The sequence below is a fragment of the Corticium candelabrum genome, chromosome 4 (assembly GCF_963422355.1).
Source record: "Corticium candelabrum chromosome 4, ooCorCand1.1, whole genome shotgun sequence".
Lineage (NCBI taxonomy): Eukaryota > Metazoa > Porifera > Homoscleromorpha > Homosclerophorida > Plakinidae > Corticium > Corticium candelabrum.
In genome coordinates this window covers 7,042,984-7,060,193 of record NC_085088.1, presented here as the reverse complement: position 1 = coordinate 7,060,193, position 17,210 = coordinate 7,042,984, and the positions used below count along the sequence as shown (strand labels likewise).

Genomic DNA, 17,210 nt, shown 5'->3' with positions numbered 1-17,210 from the left:
TTGCGGTCGGCGGCCAATCGTTCTTGTCTGGCTACAGTGTGTTCATCTACGCGAGTTCTAGCAGTGGTATCACGATTAATCTGAAGTCGTCGCTGTCTGTCTAACTCGTTTTCGTTCGCGCGAGCCGTAGCGCTTCTGTGTCTGTCGCTGTCTAGTCGCCATTGTCTAGCTGCCTCACCTTGCTCAGCACGCGCTCTCGCCACTCTATCTCTACCGGAGTCCAAACGTTGCCGTCTCGCTACTTCGTCTTCTTCTAAACGTCTCCGTTTTTGACTGGCTGCAGCTGCCGATGAAAAAACTGTCTTTCGTCTCTTCGGAGGCATTGTAAAAACGACGCAAAATGTCGCGTATAGACTTGGAAATCCTATATTGCGCAGCTAGTAGACTGTAATGTTTTGGCGACAGTAGAGTGTAATGTTTTGTCAGTAACCGTTTACTGTCACTAATTAGCCGTGGTGTTAGTTCACTAAAGGCATATCAAGTGCGTTGACATCTGTGACGTTTGCTATTAATTAAGATAACGTAAGGTTATCGGCAGTGCGAAAGATCCTGTACAGACATCGGCACTTCTCTCCGCTGCAGGGAGTGCATACTGTCCGATGTCAGGAACGGGCCGGTAAATTCGGTGTAGATACGTAGTGATTAGTTGAAGTCACGTGCAATACTTACCCGGATAATCCGTTCCCCGTATATAACGAATGCCGACTCTCGTCATTTCGACAGTCCCGCTGAACGTCGTCTCTTCGAAGACGTCGCTGGCGTTTCGGGGAACAGGTGCATCGAACACGGCAGCTCTTCGACGGTCGCAGACTGGCAAACGACTGTGTGCGTATTTTTTCGAGACCCGGATATCAGCAAGAATATCTTCCTTTTCCCGACGTCGCCGGCAATAGACGACACGCTCGGCGCGTACCGTCCGACGTCGGGAACGGGCAGTCTAAATTCGGTGGAGACACGATGCGCCGTTCCGGAGATATTCGCGCGCAAGCGGAAGCGAGCGCGATCGGCGGGAAACGGCGTCGTCGTGGGAGAAGTCAGGAAGACGACCGCGGTCTGACTTTCGACCTGAATGAATTTGGCGTGCGCGAGCGAAATTCGGCCGAGATCGGACTCGCCGTCTTCGAGAGACGCTCGTACGTACGGGCACACAGACAGACAGACAGACAGACACACAGACACCTCTCCTTTATATATAGAGATTATTATTATTGTTATTATTATTATTAGTTGGACGTAATTTTTCTTCTGATTGTTGTCTTTTATCTGACTTTTTGACCCAGCGTTGTAATTCTTTATCTTTGTATCCGCGTTGATCGAATTTCTTAAGGAGATTAGCAACGTCCGAGTCGGCGACTTCTGGGAAGGTTGTATTTCTTCTGTATCTAGCTGTTTCTCCCAGGACGATACCTTTAAAGGTGCCTGGTGGATGGCAGCTGTTGCCCATGACATATTGATGAGCGTTCGTGGATTTCGTATGTGTTCTGGTAGAGATCATCTAGGTGTCATCTATTTTGATTTTATTGAGATCGAGATCAAGGAATGTTACTTGTGTCTGAGAGAATGTCCATGTAAATTTAATATGGGGATTAAAGTGATTAAGTTCCTCCAGAAAATCCATAAGTTCGTCGTAGCTATTGTCCCAAATCATGATGATATCATCGATGTAACGATACCATAGTGTTGGTTTCGGTTTTGATATTCTAGCTTTATTGAAGAAGTCAATCTCAAAGTCCCACATGTAGAGACATGCATACGTCGGGGCAGCTTTCGTTTCCATCGCTGTTCCGTGTATCTGACGGTAATATTTGTTGTTAAATTGAAAGACGTTGTCTTTAAGGATGTGTGTTAGAAAATCTCGTATCATGTCGGTTAATCCCTTGTTGTTATAGTGTTCTTGGACTTGTTTAGAAACAATTTTTGTGCCTTCTTCATGTGGAATGGAGGGATACAGACCCACAACGTCTATTGTGACGAGAAAGGAGCCTTCGTTGATTTCTTGCTGCCATAAAAGAGAGAGGACTTGACCCGTATTTTTCAGGTAAGTTTGTGTTTCCTGGAGTATTGGTTGTAAATAATAGTCCGTGATGGCGCTTATCAGTTCCGTAGGACCTGAGCAACCGCTGACTATAGCTCTTATATCGGGTGGGTCCTTAGGTATCTTTTTAAGGGTATAGAAAAGTTGAGTACGGCAGTATTCCTTGTGTCGGCTTGCGTATTGGAATTGCGTTCGTGTGAGATTGCGGCGTAAATAGTGAGATAGGACAGTTGATTGGATCTTATCATATATAATGTCGGTGGTATTGTATGGTAATATTTCATATTTCGTCTCGTCAGAAAGATGTTTCTCGGCCGCTCTTATATAGTCTTGAGTATCTTCTACGGTAACGCAATTTCCCTTATCAGCCCTCTTTATAATAATGTCGGTTCTTTTTTGTAAACTTGCGAATGCTCGCCTCTCGGAAGGTGATAAGTTGTCCCTCGTCGGTCTTATTGAGTGTAATTGGTGGAGTTGGCTTCTTGTGTTATTAATATATGTTTCCAAAGTCTTGTTACCACTGTTGAGATAGGGACGTGTTGATTTAGGTTGAAAGGGATCGTATATTGTATTTGGAGAGTCGTAGTACAGATATTGGATGCGCAGTCTTCTTGCAAAATCGTCGAAGTCTTTTAGTAATTGTTTATTTCCCATATATATACAAGCCATGTAGCCCGTTCTTCACCGGGCCAATACATTAAGTCAATTAACACAATTCTAGCGTTAAGACTCTTGGGGCATAATAAAATTTGATTATCTAAGCGGAGACACTCATGGACGACGATAAAGTGGATATCCGTCATTCGAGCATTGAGTTTCACGGCAGAAATTCTTTGGAAAATGCTTGAAGCAGTATTTGTCAACCATGCAAGACTAATTTTTATTGAGGGGTCCGCATGGTCCGTGGATCATGTTGGCCATGATATCACCGACAAAGCAAATTTGAGCAAATTTAGCAGTAGAAGTTTTTGGAGGAGCAAGACTTCCGATTTGTCTCTGAACCTTGAAACAGGGATTCCAACCGTTGCGAGCTTTAATTGCATCGCATCCAGAGGACGTCATCTGAAAAGCCGAGTTATACGCTCGCGTGTTTGAGAAGAAATGCTGCGCTTCAACCGATTGTTCCAAAAGGAGCTCGACCAATGGGGTAAGCGGTTTGGGTATGGCGGGTAACAAAACTTTTCCGCCGCTGCTGCAGATGCCTGGTGGTTCCTTCTTCCATGTCAGTGCTTCGCAATGTTTGCACTTGATGTTCATTTTGCCAATGTTGTTAGGAGTAGGCTTTAGTGTATGTAAGATATCTAATAGAAACGTTTAGTAAATGACGGCGACATGCAAGATAAAGGAGAACCTGTACGCCAAAGGACTGCTTGTGGTATTGCTATAACTATGATTTTTCATAAGCATTGATGACGGTGTATGCATTGCCTACGTGATAGACACAGTTCCAAAAGGAGACAACTTGGTTAGAAAGTATAAGAATATTTTAGAAGTACGTGATTATTGACGAACGTGCTAAGCGCGTGTTGGGAAAGACAGCGGTGTTCATCGCTAACTCGTTCGTTGACTGGAGAAGAAGTTTTAGTAGTAGCTTTGGCGATCCGTCGACAGGCACTGCACTGGCGCTGTGACTCAAGCCGGCGAGTATAGCTTCGTTATCTTTTTCCTGTCGCAGTGATAACTTTCGTCGCTTTGCCTTTGACGAAATAGCAGACAGACAGCGCTTTTTGGGAGGTATTTTGGCAGTCTACAGGCGGGTTTGCTGTAATGACAACTTTTTGTCGAGCTTTAGCCAAAACAGGAGAGCGTTTGTGACGTCACAATATGTGACGCAACAATGAGTAGGCATACGATGACATCAAGAAGTACAGATGAACGCCAGCAACGCCTAGGTATAGGACACAGACTACTGAAAACGTCACCAGTTGCTATTCCAAAGTGAGAAAAGGCCGCATGCTAAAGAGAAGCGAGGAAGTGTGGCGGTTTGCGAGCGCATAGGGAACAAACTTCTTGTGATGTAACGATTTCAAAAAAACGCCAACACAAAGCAAAGTACAGGGTACTGGCCACCGCGAAGAGCACCAGTTGCTTTACAAAAGTAGAGAAGGTCATTTGCTAAAGGAGAAGCGGAAAGGAATAGCAGTTTGTGTGAAACTACGATACAAAAATTCAAAATGGCTGCGCTCATGGACCTACTTTCCGTTATTGATATAGATATATACACACACAAACACCTTCAATTTAGTAGTATAGATATGGCTTTGTGTGAAAGGCAAATCTCTAGATATATAAGGCTCTGTGTAGGGCCAGTGACCGTGAGAAATGGGGTTTCACCGTGAGACCGTGAAAGATGGTCTCAAACCGAGAGAGCTGAGAGGTCTGTTGGTGAAATGTGTGGGTAGTCACATCATCTAATGCACCTTCAACCTAGACTAGATGCGGCATTGGCGCAACTGAACGTACGGTAAGAGAATGGTTAACCACGCAGTTTTGGGCGACTGCTAAGGGGGTCAGCGCAGTGTTCTGCCCAGAATGTTTGGAATGGTGGTCGGGTATCCGCTGCATTAAGGGGGTGCTTATTTGGAGCGTGGTTTAGATGACCTAGACAAATAAAGATTGGACTACTACAACAAGTAAACAAAATTTGAACTAAACTCCTAATTATGCGTGCCAGCTCCTAGAAGTGTCCGATTTTTTTCTTTTTGGCCCAAATGGCTAAAGCTTCAGAAAAAGGAGAATCTTCGAAAGCTGGTCTTTCAACAGCTACATGAAGGAGGGAGTCTAAAGTCTTTTCGTTTCGTTCGCGTTTTGATTAGCTTCAGTTGAGAGAAAATTGTTTCCACATCTTCTGTCTGCAATGGTATTATTACTCGGCATATTTGCGCCAGAGAACTCATTTTTGAGAAGACACTTGACACAGTATTCTCTTTGTTGCTGAGGAATTGAGTAAGGTCTTTGATTCATCCGTTGACGGCTTGTTTTCATGTACTTCTTGAAACTGTTCCATTCGGTCACACAGTTATCAATGGCAAATTGATCCAACGATGTTTCAATTTCAGCCTTGCCATAATTCCTAAATGCTTCAGTTTGATCTGTTGTTGGTTCATTTGCTCACTTGCCTGTCTCCAATCGACCTTGCAACTTGCCGAGAACTTCCGGCGCACTCAACCGTTGCGCGAAGACAGCATGGACGCCATTAGAGCCTTCTTCTTCTATTAAGTTGGCAAAATTAAAGCGTAGAACCAAAAAACTTGGCACGACGATTCGATGCACGAGTTACAACAATCAGATGGGTCAATTATTACCTCCGTTACGCTGACGAGCGTGTTTCACGTCTTTTCCAAACAAAATTTGAACACCCTGAGGTAGCGAAACTCGTTAAAATGAACTTGAACGTACGAATAGATTCTAATTCCACCAGACTGTTTGCGATCTTTGTAGCCTCGCGTTCCCTGCATTTTCGATATAAGCGGGAGCGCAATAACCGTCGCAACCTTGTTTAAAACAGCGGAGGCGTGTCTTGTTACTATGGACGCAACTTGACCGTTAGACCATTGAAACTCTACTAGCATTAACAAGTGATAAATTTTGGAACGTTTAACTGATAGTTTAGATCTAACAGTTATGTCATGAATCATAATTATTTATTTTAAAAGTTGGGCAACAGACGTCTTAGTTAAGGACTACGTACTAGGCAAAGCAACCTAAGCACTGCCTGAATACCCACTCACTCTTGTAGCCACATGTATGTTTCAGGGAAACCAATGTCTTATACAGCGTACTATACACACGAAGGCGCAATGCGCTTTTTTCTCTACCCAAATAACCGTACTGACTCAGTATGTGCAACTTGTATGCAGCTTTACAATATCCATTATGACTATAGTTTGGGATTCCACTCAATAGTCAGTTGCTAGACAAATTTGTAGCTGTAGTACGTTGTGGTCAAGGGTTGTTGCCCTGAAATATTCTTCGGTTGTACAGTAAGCTCTTTTTCGACAACAGATGTTTTCTCTAGGCTGACCAATGTCAACACATGGGCCACAAAAGCACCATGGCAACATGTTTGGACTTATTGGTGAAGCAAAATATGGTTTCCGTCATTGCTCTCCGCACGAACATTAGCATAGACTTCAGCAGGTTGCAATGTCTCAGGGTTCTGCTCACGGTGGTCGGAGGTCGTCGGGCCAGACCACATCCCGACAAACACCGACCATCATTCTGCATATTCTAACTACAACCATATGTTTTAGTTTTACTTTCTCCAAGTTTGCTAACCGAGACAGCTACTGTTACGATTAGGCCACTGGCTAGTACATAGGACGTTTTCATAATTGACATATTGTGGTATACCACCTGCTAGGCTATATGCCACAAGCCTACATCTCAGGGTACTTATTAATTGTTGTCTATTTTTAGAAGTTAGATGCATGCAAACTGTGAAACATCCAATCAAAGTGAGCTGCATGTTTGCAATAGGTTTTATTTTTTCCATTCGTGAGCTGTACTAGGCTGCTACCATATTCTTCAGCTAGTAGAAAGATACACGGTTATGTCTGCATGCAGTTTTTCTAAAACAGTTGGGCAGTACTTGGTATGAATGACATATAATTATGTGTGTCTTTTCTCCTCAATAAGGATTGATGAAGCAAGGTTGTACATAGTGGTCATCTTCTGTCGGGTGGTATTCAGTTTTGTAACCACTGACGTACTTAAAGAGGGTCAAGTTAGAGATTGCACCATCTCCAATCAACAGTGCAACTCTGAAGGTATGTAGATGGAAACTGTGCTTGGTGTCCACTCAGATGTAATAAGAAACTTGTGACTGAAGCTGTATAAGCACTTGTGTAGTAAGGCGCAATGACATCACTGTGATGTCTTGCAACGCCACAGGAACTGCAAAACATATGTTGTCTCTCCTCAGACAAAGCTAGTCTCACCAATCTATTCGACTTAATATAAGGGGCACCCACATCCAAATTTACTGAACACAGTCAGTAGTAACTCATAGAAATTGACGTATTAGTGTATGTGTTATACGAAATAATTGATTAGTTCTTGTGGTAATACGATGCAGAAACTTTCTACTTGGTCCACCACAACGTTATGGTACGGCTCGTTGTCAAGGACGATGACCGAATTTGCAGGAATTTCTTGAGTATTTTGTTTTCGAACCAGTCAAGGAAATGATCACTGTTCATCTCGTTATGTTAGTCGTCGATGTTTTTCTTAATTGAGGTGAAGACCAGGCTTCAGTTGGGTGTCCAACCGTCTTTACATCTAGCGTGCAGTATGATCACCCGCTGCCCTTGTCAACCAACTCTACCTTTACTTTGCAGCCAAATTCTTTTATGGGCCATATTAGTATTTGCCCGTGTTTCGTCAAGGTAGACAATTAACCGGTCTTGACTGCGAATTTGTTTCAGCTACTTCAGGTATCTATGACATTGTTCTATGATATCACTTTTTCATAGGAGATATTCTTATTGTGCTTGTGGTAGAGAAGCTTTCCAAGTTAAGACACTCCCTATCTTCATAAATTGTATGGCCTTTTCATCTGACGGCGCATATGTCAAATCTAATCATCGAAGTTTATAGCAATCCTCGACTTCTGATACTGTTACCTCTTCTTTGGGCTTTGGAACTTTTTCTCTGAGACTGGTGACTCCTGGATTTGATTGAGTCTCCGGTTATATAGAGGGGCTGATTTGAACAAATCACAAAAGACCGCTGGTCCTGTGTTTGCCAGCTGTCTATCCTGTTGCATCAGCAGCAGAACGCGGGTATCTGTTTTCTCCTACCTGGCCAATTTTAACAGCCCGTCATCGCCATAGACTTTACTTATCCAAGCTCCTTCGGAAGTTTTACTGTCCGATCTTCTCTATCAATAAAATTTAGTGGACAATGCCCACTGGACTTTGTAGAGCGCAAGAAATTGTGGAGGGCTATCGCTGCCTGTGTGTAACTGATCACAGGCTCTGGCTCTGCAAGAATGGGTTTCCGAAAAAGTCTCCATCGTGCACTCAGTATTCCACAACTGCTTTCTATAGCCCTTCGAGCCCTACTGAGCCTGTAATTGTAAGCAGTTTTAGCTACTTCCAGTTTCTTTCCTGGGTAGGGCTTCACTATATTGGTATGCAGTGAAAGATGCATCAGCTACAGATACAAATTGAAGTGGTATTGTGCTTCCAGAAATGGGTCTAGGTGGTGGTATTGACAATTGGTTGGCTTCAATAGCGCGGCGAAACTTGGAATTTGAAAAAAACTCTCCCATCAGTATGTCAACTTCATATCCTCTTTTCTCTGGTGTTATGAAGTGTGGTAGACGGCAACTTTCTTGTAGAATCCGACAAGTGACTTGACTGTCCAATAGGCTGGATATAATCATTTGGATGTCTTTTCAGCACTTATACTTGTATGCGTCGTACCTACACGAGGGGCACGAACTTCCTGATCCCATAACAGTACAGCATCATGTAACAACTGAGATACTAAGCTTATTATTCTTAAATGATGGAGGGTGATACTGCTACCAGAAGATCATAAAAGCTGTTTTGATGATACGATTGTGGTGTTCTATCGCCATGTCTATTTCTTTCCCATTAGCAGGTATGCCCAGAAAGTTAACAGCTTTGTTGTGGGTTGCTATGTAAGTAAGTCTCTTGGAAAAGTCAGCATTCAGATTGAGATTTGCTGCTTCATTGTTATAGTTGCTTCGCTTTGTTGCGATGATGTACAGCAACTACATTCGCTAATGTTAGATAAGTCTAGGGCTATCGTACTTGATGGCTTTCCTCAAGTCTTCATAAAGGAGGGCCATGCGCAGAAAAAACGATGGAAATTATACAGGTTGTCTGCATCGTGGTCATCTTCATCTGTTCATATAAGTAACACTTCACTGGCGAATTTCCCTGCTGTTTTGTTTAGCCATGAGTTTGTTATAATTGTTGCATCTTGTACAATTAAGTCTAATTTATCAGATATGTTAAAAAAGGTGATGAGGGATGCAGTCATATGCTGTTCCAATGCATGTTTGACGAACTCATCGGATTGTTGAATGTTTGTGCAGCAGTAGTGACTTCACTTTGGCTGATCAGTTTACTGAGATGAGCCAATGAGCTTGGATAATCCTGGGACTCCCGAAATGTGAGGAAGATGACTTTTTGGCGCTCCCATGTGAAGTGAAAATTACCTGGATTCTCTTTCGCCTATAGAAGGCGTGCTGAAGGAATATCCAGTTATTCTTCTACGCCGAGCTGCACGAATTGCCCTGCAAGTTGCTTGGTCACGTGCTACACATTGTTGAACAGTGTCATCTATCACCAGCATTTTCGAAATTTCTTCAAGAATAGTAACATTATAAAATAGAACTGACCGAGTGATGTACTGTTAAGTGGCCATATCCCTCTTCTTGTAGACAGTTTGACGGCTTTCAGCAGTGAGTGACCACAGCTGTGGAGGAAAGAACGTGACTGCGGATAACATCTAATATACTAGTAGTCGTATACTTGCGGTCTTGTGCAACCTAAAACGTTTTACCTGACAACCTTAATCGCATATCGAATATTAGACCCAGCCAATTCGTAATTCCGATACTAAATCGTATATCCAAACCAACTCCAACTAAAACTAATCACTACTAGTGACCTCAACTCTGACTTTAACCCTAACAATAAATCACAAATTAAACTGAACATGTAGGTGTAGTATTTTTAGTATTACTGAAATCAACAAATTTCTTTTTATTAGCAGGGCTCTATACGCTTGTTAACGTCATTGGCTAAGAAATAGGAGGCTCTCATATGGGGAATCGCGTACTTTGCGTAATGCGGTTTTGCAGATTTTTGAGCAGTAGTTTGACGTAGAGTCTTTGTATCCAGCATGAAGCTTTGCGATACTGGTTGGCAAAAATCATCTAAGGAGTTTTTATAAGATCGAAGGTATTACGTTTAAGCCACCTCAAAGCATCTTCGAATACGTGTTCTCTCCGCACGTGAATTGTTTGATAATTGTTACGATCGTCTTCGTCGTGAAAGAGAAACCGACTCACTCAAAGACGATGCAGTAGCTGTTGACATTTTTGCGGCAGAACTGAATAGAAAGTCTATACAATGTTAAAACGTTGGCAAGGTGATAGGCCCAGCAATCTTTTCCTTACTTAGAATCTAATGGTTCGGAAGTTGTAGTCACACAATTGCTGACGTCTTCATCTATCCATGTGAGCTCGTCTTTGTACGTTTGAAATTGTGAAATGGGATTATCAACGACATTAGTGATTACATAATCTTCTGCAGCACTGTTTGTACAGTCATCCTTTTAACATTAATTTAAAAATAATTTATAGAAATCCTTTTTGTGTACACGAACACTAATTGAATACACATTACATTTACGTTTGTCTCTCTAGAGTAAGCTGTCCAAAGAAGATCGGCGTCTCTCTAAATGACGAATAACAGAATTACGGCTTTTGTAATGCGACAGCACAAGGTAATTCAACGCACGTACCGTTTGCTGCAGATGTGGAACTCTGATCACTCAAATCCTGGAAAGCAGGGTTAAATAAATACATGCTTTGTACATAAATATTTGAGTAGATCGATTTATATTGTGTGCGCGCGCGTGTGTGTGTTGCGCAAGCTCGCACAGTCACCTCCTCAGGGGAGGTCTTTTACGACACAGTTACAAATGAACTGCTCCCTGAGGCGCTAGCCTTTTAACATTCTTCCCGTCCCATTGATGACTGGAGCAACTGCTGGGACACCAATTCGCTTGACGTCACAGCGAACAAACCTTAATTAATAGAACACTAGCTAGGTCGCAAATAGACATCTAGAGTGCATGTATTTACAGTTTAGCTACATCAAACTTCAGATCGGAGGTTTCTAGGCTCCCAAAGCTGCTGTCTGCTCTCTTCATAATATCGATAACTTTCCTTTTGATATTGTCCTCGCTCTCAAGGCTAGAAAAGGTAAACTGTCCGTCAACGAGGATGGATTTTTTCTTGACATCGTAAACATTTCCTCTCCGAATTCGAATTCCCGCATAACGACCACTCTCTTCACGTAGCTTGCTGGTTTCTTGTCGGAGTTTTTGCCTTTTCCGCGGTAGGTTGAGGTGATGTGCATCTATTGTATCCGTCACTTCAACTTGGAACAGGTTACTTGCGGTAAGAAATGTAGACACTGAAGAAATTTTCTTTTTGTAAGGTTAGAATAATCTAGACAGTTTTGCGGCCACATCAGAAGTAATGCTGTTTAAGCTTGATCTTGCTTTAGACAGTGGTTCGGCAGTAGTGTCTAGGCAACTATTTCCTTCAACAATACATTGCAGTTACTTTCGCTTTATTGCATCGTCTGATTGTCAAACAGATAAACGAAAGTCTAAGAACAGAAGAAAAATGGAGATTGCGATGAAATATTTACCCACGGAATCATTCAGTATACAATATTTGTCTACCAGAGCACCTTGCTAACATAAACAGGAACAACAAAGCACTTCAAAACACAGCAATATGTAACACAAATACTTTGATCTGGTGGCAACATTTTCTTGCGATTTGTCAAATGCAATGGCGTCATTCTCTCTGCCCCATTATCCGCTGCATCTTTGGCGAGCATTCACGCCTCATTTATGATGTAAGACACATTAGACTCTGCCTCAATCTGAAACATCTTCGAAAGCAATCCAGAAAAGTAGGCCGTCACTATTTTGGGAAGAAGTTGTCGTGTGAGGTTGAGCAAAGTTTGTCCCACCAGATCGCCGGGCACACTTTCTTTAGTTTGGTCTTGACCATGAGTTCATACAACCACTTCTTGACATTGTCGATGGTTATTGACGCCCCTATCGTCTCTTATCTTCAACTCATTAACAATGTTTTCGGTTGTGGCTTATCCAAGTCAGACAACCATTCTTTGATAAGCTTTTCCTGAAATCCCGGCTTGTGCTTATCGAACTTATCTAATATTCCAAAGCTTCTCTGAAACCATCTTTTTTGTCATTTTGTTTATAAACCTTTTAAATTCCGTCACATTCGTTGTCTCTAGCGCTTCCCTAATGGCCTTGACATTAACCATAACAACACTGCTTCTCGTTGAGAAAAGTAGAAAACGTCTAAGTATTTGCATTTAGACCCCGACTTATCTGAGGAGGAATCTAAATACAACTTGCTGACCAGCAGACATAGCGACTGGTTCTCTTATCATAGTGACAACCTTTGCTGCAAATAGTGTAAGTGTAGCTATTTCGCCCATATCATCTGGTTGATGGTAGGCAAGTGGCCGTGCCGTTGTTTATTGCTATCATACAGAGGCTGGCTTTGCCAACAGTTCAGAGACAGCAACTCAGCGCACATTGTCAAGAAGACTTTCAGCCGTTGATGGTTGCTTTATTCTGATGCTACTAAACAGATCGATGAGGTGTTCGGGAGTGCATGGATCGTCAAGAACATCCATATTTCTTTCTGTCGAAAATCTTCTTTCTCAAAGTCTGACAAGTAATTAATTAAGAACAAAGTATGCAGGCAGTCATCTTTCACTGTTACTCCAATGTGTCCCGATACTACCGCTGCCCTTGAAACTCTATTAGAAAGAACCTAACCTGCTTTAGTCCTGAGGCTAGGATTCGTCCGATAGTGATACATTAGTTTCTTGTTGTATTAGGATTAACGACGAGAACTCTCTCCATCTCCCCGCCAAGCTTCCTATCTATTACTTCATCCTAAGACGTCGTCATTACGTTTTCCAAAACTTCTCCTACATCCACAACTGACTCTCGACTAACGTCACGTTTAACATCCTTGCTTGTAGTGTCGGGGATATCTTGAAATCGTTGAATAAGATCTAACAGAACTGACCGACGAATCTTAATTTACGCGTCTGTTTTTGTTTTGGAATTGGTTACTTTATTACTAAAAAGATATAATATACAAACAAAGTACATTAAGAAATGATTTTGCATTCCACACGACAGGCTGGATATCGGATGATATACAGTCCGTGTCGTAATTATAAGGGTACTGCATCCTAAGCCAGTACCAACGCGTTTTCGGAGGAAGTGAACCTACCAGCAGTACAGTGCTTTTGTTAACCATTGTTAAAATATTTTTAAGACACGTAGTCAGGTGTTTTACGCGTTCAACCGAGTCTAGATGCGGCATGGCACAACTAAACGTACGGTAGGAGAATGGTTCCTTCTAACTTTCAGTACCATGACTGTCCCTTTTCTTCATGTTCTTATACCGTGTTTACACGAGCACGCATAGCGAGCCGAGCCGAGCCGAGCCGTGCCAGCCCAGTATTCCAGCCCGCGTTTACACGACACATTTGATAAAGCGGGCCAGATGGGCGTGATTTTAGCGTGCGTTAGTTTTTGAGAGATTGCCATAGCTCGCGCTACATCGAAATGGACAGAGGTCACGCTGCACGCGTTTTCTTCTCTATGGCCTTACAACAGTCTAATCAAGAGATTAGCAGGACTTTTACGAGAGGATATCGTATTCATAGAAGGCGTAGGTCTATCGCCAGTGGACGTCGCTTGTTCCAGCTACAGCAAAGGAGTTCAAGAGCTGTGCTCCTTGCTATCTTCTGTTCACTTCTTCTTTTCAATTTTACTTCCCCAGAAAGATACATTTGGAGCTTTACTAGGTAACGATACGCCTCTGTCAATATCTTGATGATAAAGTAATAACCAGCAGGGTCAGTGCACTTTCCGGCCATTCAATTTTTAAATTTTTTGGTTTGGTTAGAAATTAAAAAGTACTTCATGCATTTTAATTTTTGGACAATTTTTATCCAAACATTGAAAATTACAAATAGATAATTGATTTACTACATACAAGAAATCAAATACAAAATTGAAATGACAGCTGCACTTTCCGGCCAAGCATATTCTATCTAGTCTTCAGTGACAGCACCTATACATGATAAAGCAATTTGATGATTGGCACTGTCTCCTTCAAGATGTACACTTTAGGTGACAATTGACAGACAAACAGCTCAAATAGTTATCACCTACTACTGATGAAATAGCAGTTAATAACTATGCAGTAACCATCTTTAGGATTCTCTAGCTAGGGAAAAAATTCTTGTTTAGTTGATGAGACGTAATTTCGTCGTCTATAGAGTTCACTGGAGGGATTGGTTGTAACGGACTTGTGGGTGTATACAAAGCAATTAGGGTTGTAGCACAAGTGTACTTATAGCATGCTATCAGGTGTTGGTTTTAATTAAGACGATTATTTCGAAACCTAATAATTAGCACATGATGAACATGGAGAGAGTTTCTGTTGCATTAATCGAGCGCCTTGTTCTTGTTGATTAATTAATTCTTACACCTATGGTCAGATCCACTATTTTCTTCAGCAACAATACCTGTACTGTATCAAGGAGATGGTTATCTGAGTGGTGATTTACAGTTCAATTATCACGGTTGTGCACTTATTGTGTTGAGTAATTTGTGCTAAATAAAGCTAATCGGCTTATCACTTAGGGCAATGGCAGGTGAGCTGTGATATACTTAATTGAGTTAAACCTGTGCAAGAATTCTAATCCCTTTGGTGCAAGTTCAGGTGCACCTTTTCTATACCTGCAAGTGTGTTACAAACTGAATCCCTCTACTAGCGCAAGTGTGTACAATCAACAAATTCGAGACGTCACATCAGCTGAACAAAATAATTCGCTTGCCTAAAGAATCCTAGATCATTACTGCTAATCCCTATTTATCAGCCTGTTACTTGAGATTGTCACCTTGAGTGTACACCTTGAAGGAGACAGTGCCAATCATCAAATTGCTTTATCATGTATAGGTGCTGTCACTGAAGACTAGATAGAATATGCTTGGCCGGAAAGTGCAGTTGTCTTTTCAATATTCAATTATTGATTTTCTTGTATGTAGTAAATCAATTTTCAATTTTGAAATTTTAATTTTTGGATAAAACTTAGTCCAAAAATTGAAATACACGATGTACTTTTTAATTTTTAACCAATCTAAAATATTGAAAAAGGGAATGGCCGGAAGTGCACTGACCCAGCAGCCATGCCTTTATCAGTTCAGATCACTGGTGGTCAAATATAGTGCAGCGCACCTTTACTTCACGGGATTGGAGAGAGAACTTCAGGATGTGCAGGGAAACGTTTCTGTACTTATGATAGCAGTTGAGAGGAGACATTGAACCTGAGTACACGAACATGAGAAATTCCATTTCTCTTGAGAAAAGAATTGCTGTCACCTTGTGGTGCTTAGCAACGACTGTAGAATACCGCACCATAGCTCATCTGTTTGGTATTTTCAGATCGTCTGTCTGTCTTATTGTCCAGAACACATGTAGGGCCATCGTTCGTCGACTGATGCCAGCATATATCAAATTTCCTCAGGAGATGCACTGGAAGCAGTTGTTCATGGCTTCCAGCAGTTATTCAATATTTCTCCATGTGCAGGAGCCATTGATGGAAGTCATATACCAATTACTCCACCTGTGTTGAATCACACCGACTATTATAATAGAAAAGGATGGTATTCTGTTATTCTTCAAGCTGTTGTTGACCATCAATACCTCTTTCGTGACATTAACGTTGGCTGGCCAAGAAGTGTGCATGATGCTAGAGTGTTGGCTTATTCTGCGTTATTCAGGAAGACAGAAGAAGGGACGATTTTAAATGGACAAAGCAAACAAACTGAAGGGTGCACCATACCAGTATTTCTTATCGGAGATTCTGCATACCCTTTGCTCAAGTGGCTCATCAAACCTTACCCTGAAAATGATCACATGACATAACAAAGCAAGAACTTCAACTACCAACTTTCTAGAGCTAGAATTGTGGTTGAAAATGCTTTTGGACGCTTGAAGGTCCGCTGGAGGCGACTCATGAAGAAGAATGACATGAACGTTAAAAATGTCCATCACGTTATAGCTGCTTGCTGCGTGTTACACAACTTGTGTGAATACATGGGGAGGTTTTTGATGACAACTGGATCAGTGGGGATGATAACGAACTACAACAGCCAGCCGTTCAAGCGCCCGCAGGTGCACATGCTACCATTGCCGAACCACTTGCAATTAGAGACGCTCTTGTCAGAAGTTTTGTAAATCACAATGACAGACCTACTCAGAACATGTTTACAGTGTCAACTATTCGTTATAGCTAAACTACTGACTAGTTCAGTTTGGTTGATTTTGATCTGGGAATCCATCATCATGAAGCTTACGTGAGAATGAGAAATAAGGTGTTTGAGATCGATTTCCTGCACCCATCAACAACTGCATCATTTGCAGTTGAAACGCTCTTTCTTCCCTTCTCCTTCTATCTTCGTATTCCATCTCTTGCATTCTTCTTCGTTCCTCGTATTCTCTCCTCATTTAGTCTTTGGTCCTCGTACTTCATCCTCTTTTCCTCCAACTCAATCAACAGTGATGAATCCGCCTCCTTCACCTCCTTTATTGTTTTCATCATCGTGTCAGTCATGTCTTTCATTTTTGCATCACGCCTTTTTGCTTTACAATCCTCGTAACGCCGTTTCAGTCCTTTCTTTTTAGTAGTTGTGTTCTGCACATGGAAACTCTGAGACTGTGAGCTGCCCACCTCAATTTCTTCACGACTAGGTAGCTCAGCTGTAACATCTCCTGGAGCACTTGCTGGCGTAGATGGTTCTGTTGTTGACCGACTGAGAGTTTCCTCCTCGACGTCTACGTGTAGTTCTTCTTCAAGAGTATCCAACAAGACAGGAGGATGAGTGGCAGGTCTGCAGCCAAGAATTTCGTTCATGGCTTCAAAAATTCTCGTAGAACGGCGTTGTCGTCCAGTTTCGTTATTGTTATCCTTGATTTTTCTATAATCCGCTTTTAGTTTCTTTATTTTATCTCTGCATTGAACACCCGTACGAACGTAGCCTTCATCTGTCATTCCAGCTGCTAATGTATCGAAAACCTCTCTGTTCCTTTTACAACCTTCTATTTGCGCTTGGATACCATCATCGCTCCATAAGCTGATGAGACAAAGCGTCTCCTGCTCGCTCCACGCCATCTTGAACGAAATGAGCATGCGCAGCTCTAATCCCGACCTCGGTGCAGTACGCACACCGTTTACACGACGTGCCTGGCTCGGGCCAGCCCGGGCTGGCCCCACCATTCTAGCTGGGCCCGGCCAGCACGGCTCGACACGGCTCGACGGACGTTTACACG

The 17,210-nt window shown here is 42.2% G+C and overlaps 1 protein-coding gene across 1 annotated transcript; it reads right to left on the bottom strand.

Annotated features, from left to right (window-relative positions):
• Positions 1–16,102: 16,102 nt before the first annotated feature.
• Positions 16,103–16,998, bottom strand: LOC134179155 (uncharacterized). The gene has a single exon (XM_062646048.1). It carries the CDS (start codon positions 16,930–16,932, stop codon positions 16,333–16,335), a length of 600 nt encoding a protein of 199 aa, XP_062502032.1. The 5' UTR covers positions 16,933–16,998; the 3' UTR covers positions 16,103–16,332.
• Between the last annotated feature and the right edge of the window lie 212 nt (positions 16,999–17,210).

Coding starts and splice junctions, on each gene's coding strand:
- LOC134179155 (XM_062646048.1), bottom strand. CDS start 16,932: ATGACAGATGAAGGCTACGTTCGTACGGGTGTTCAATGCAGAGATAAA.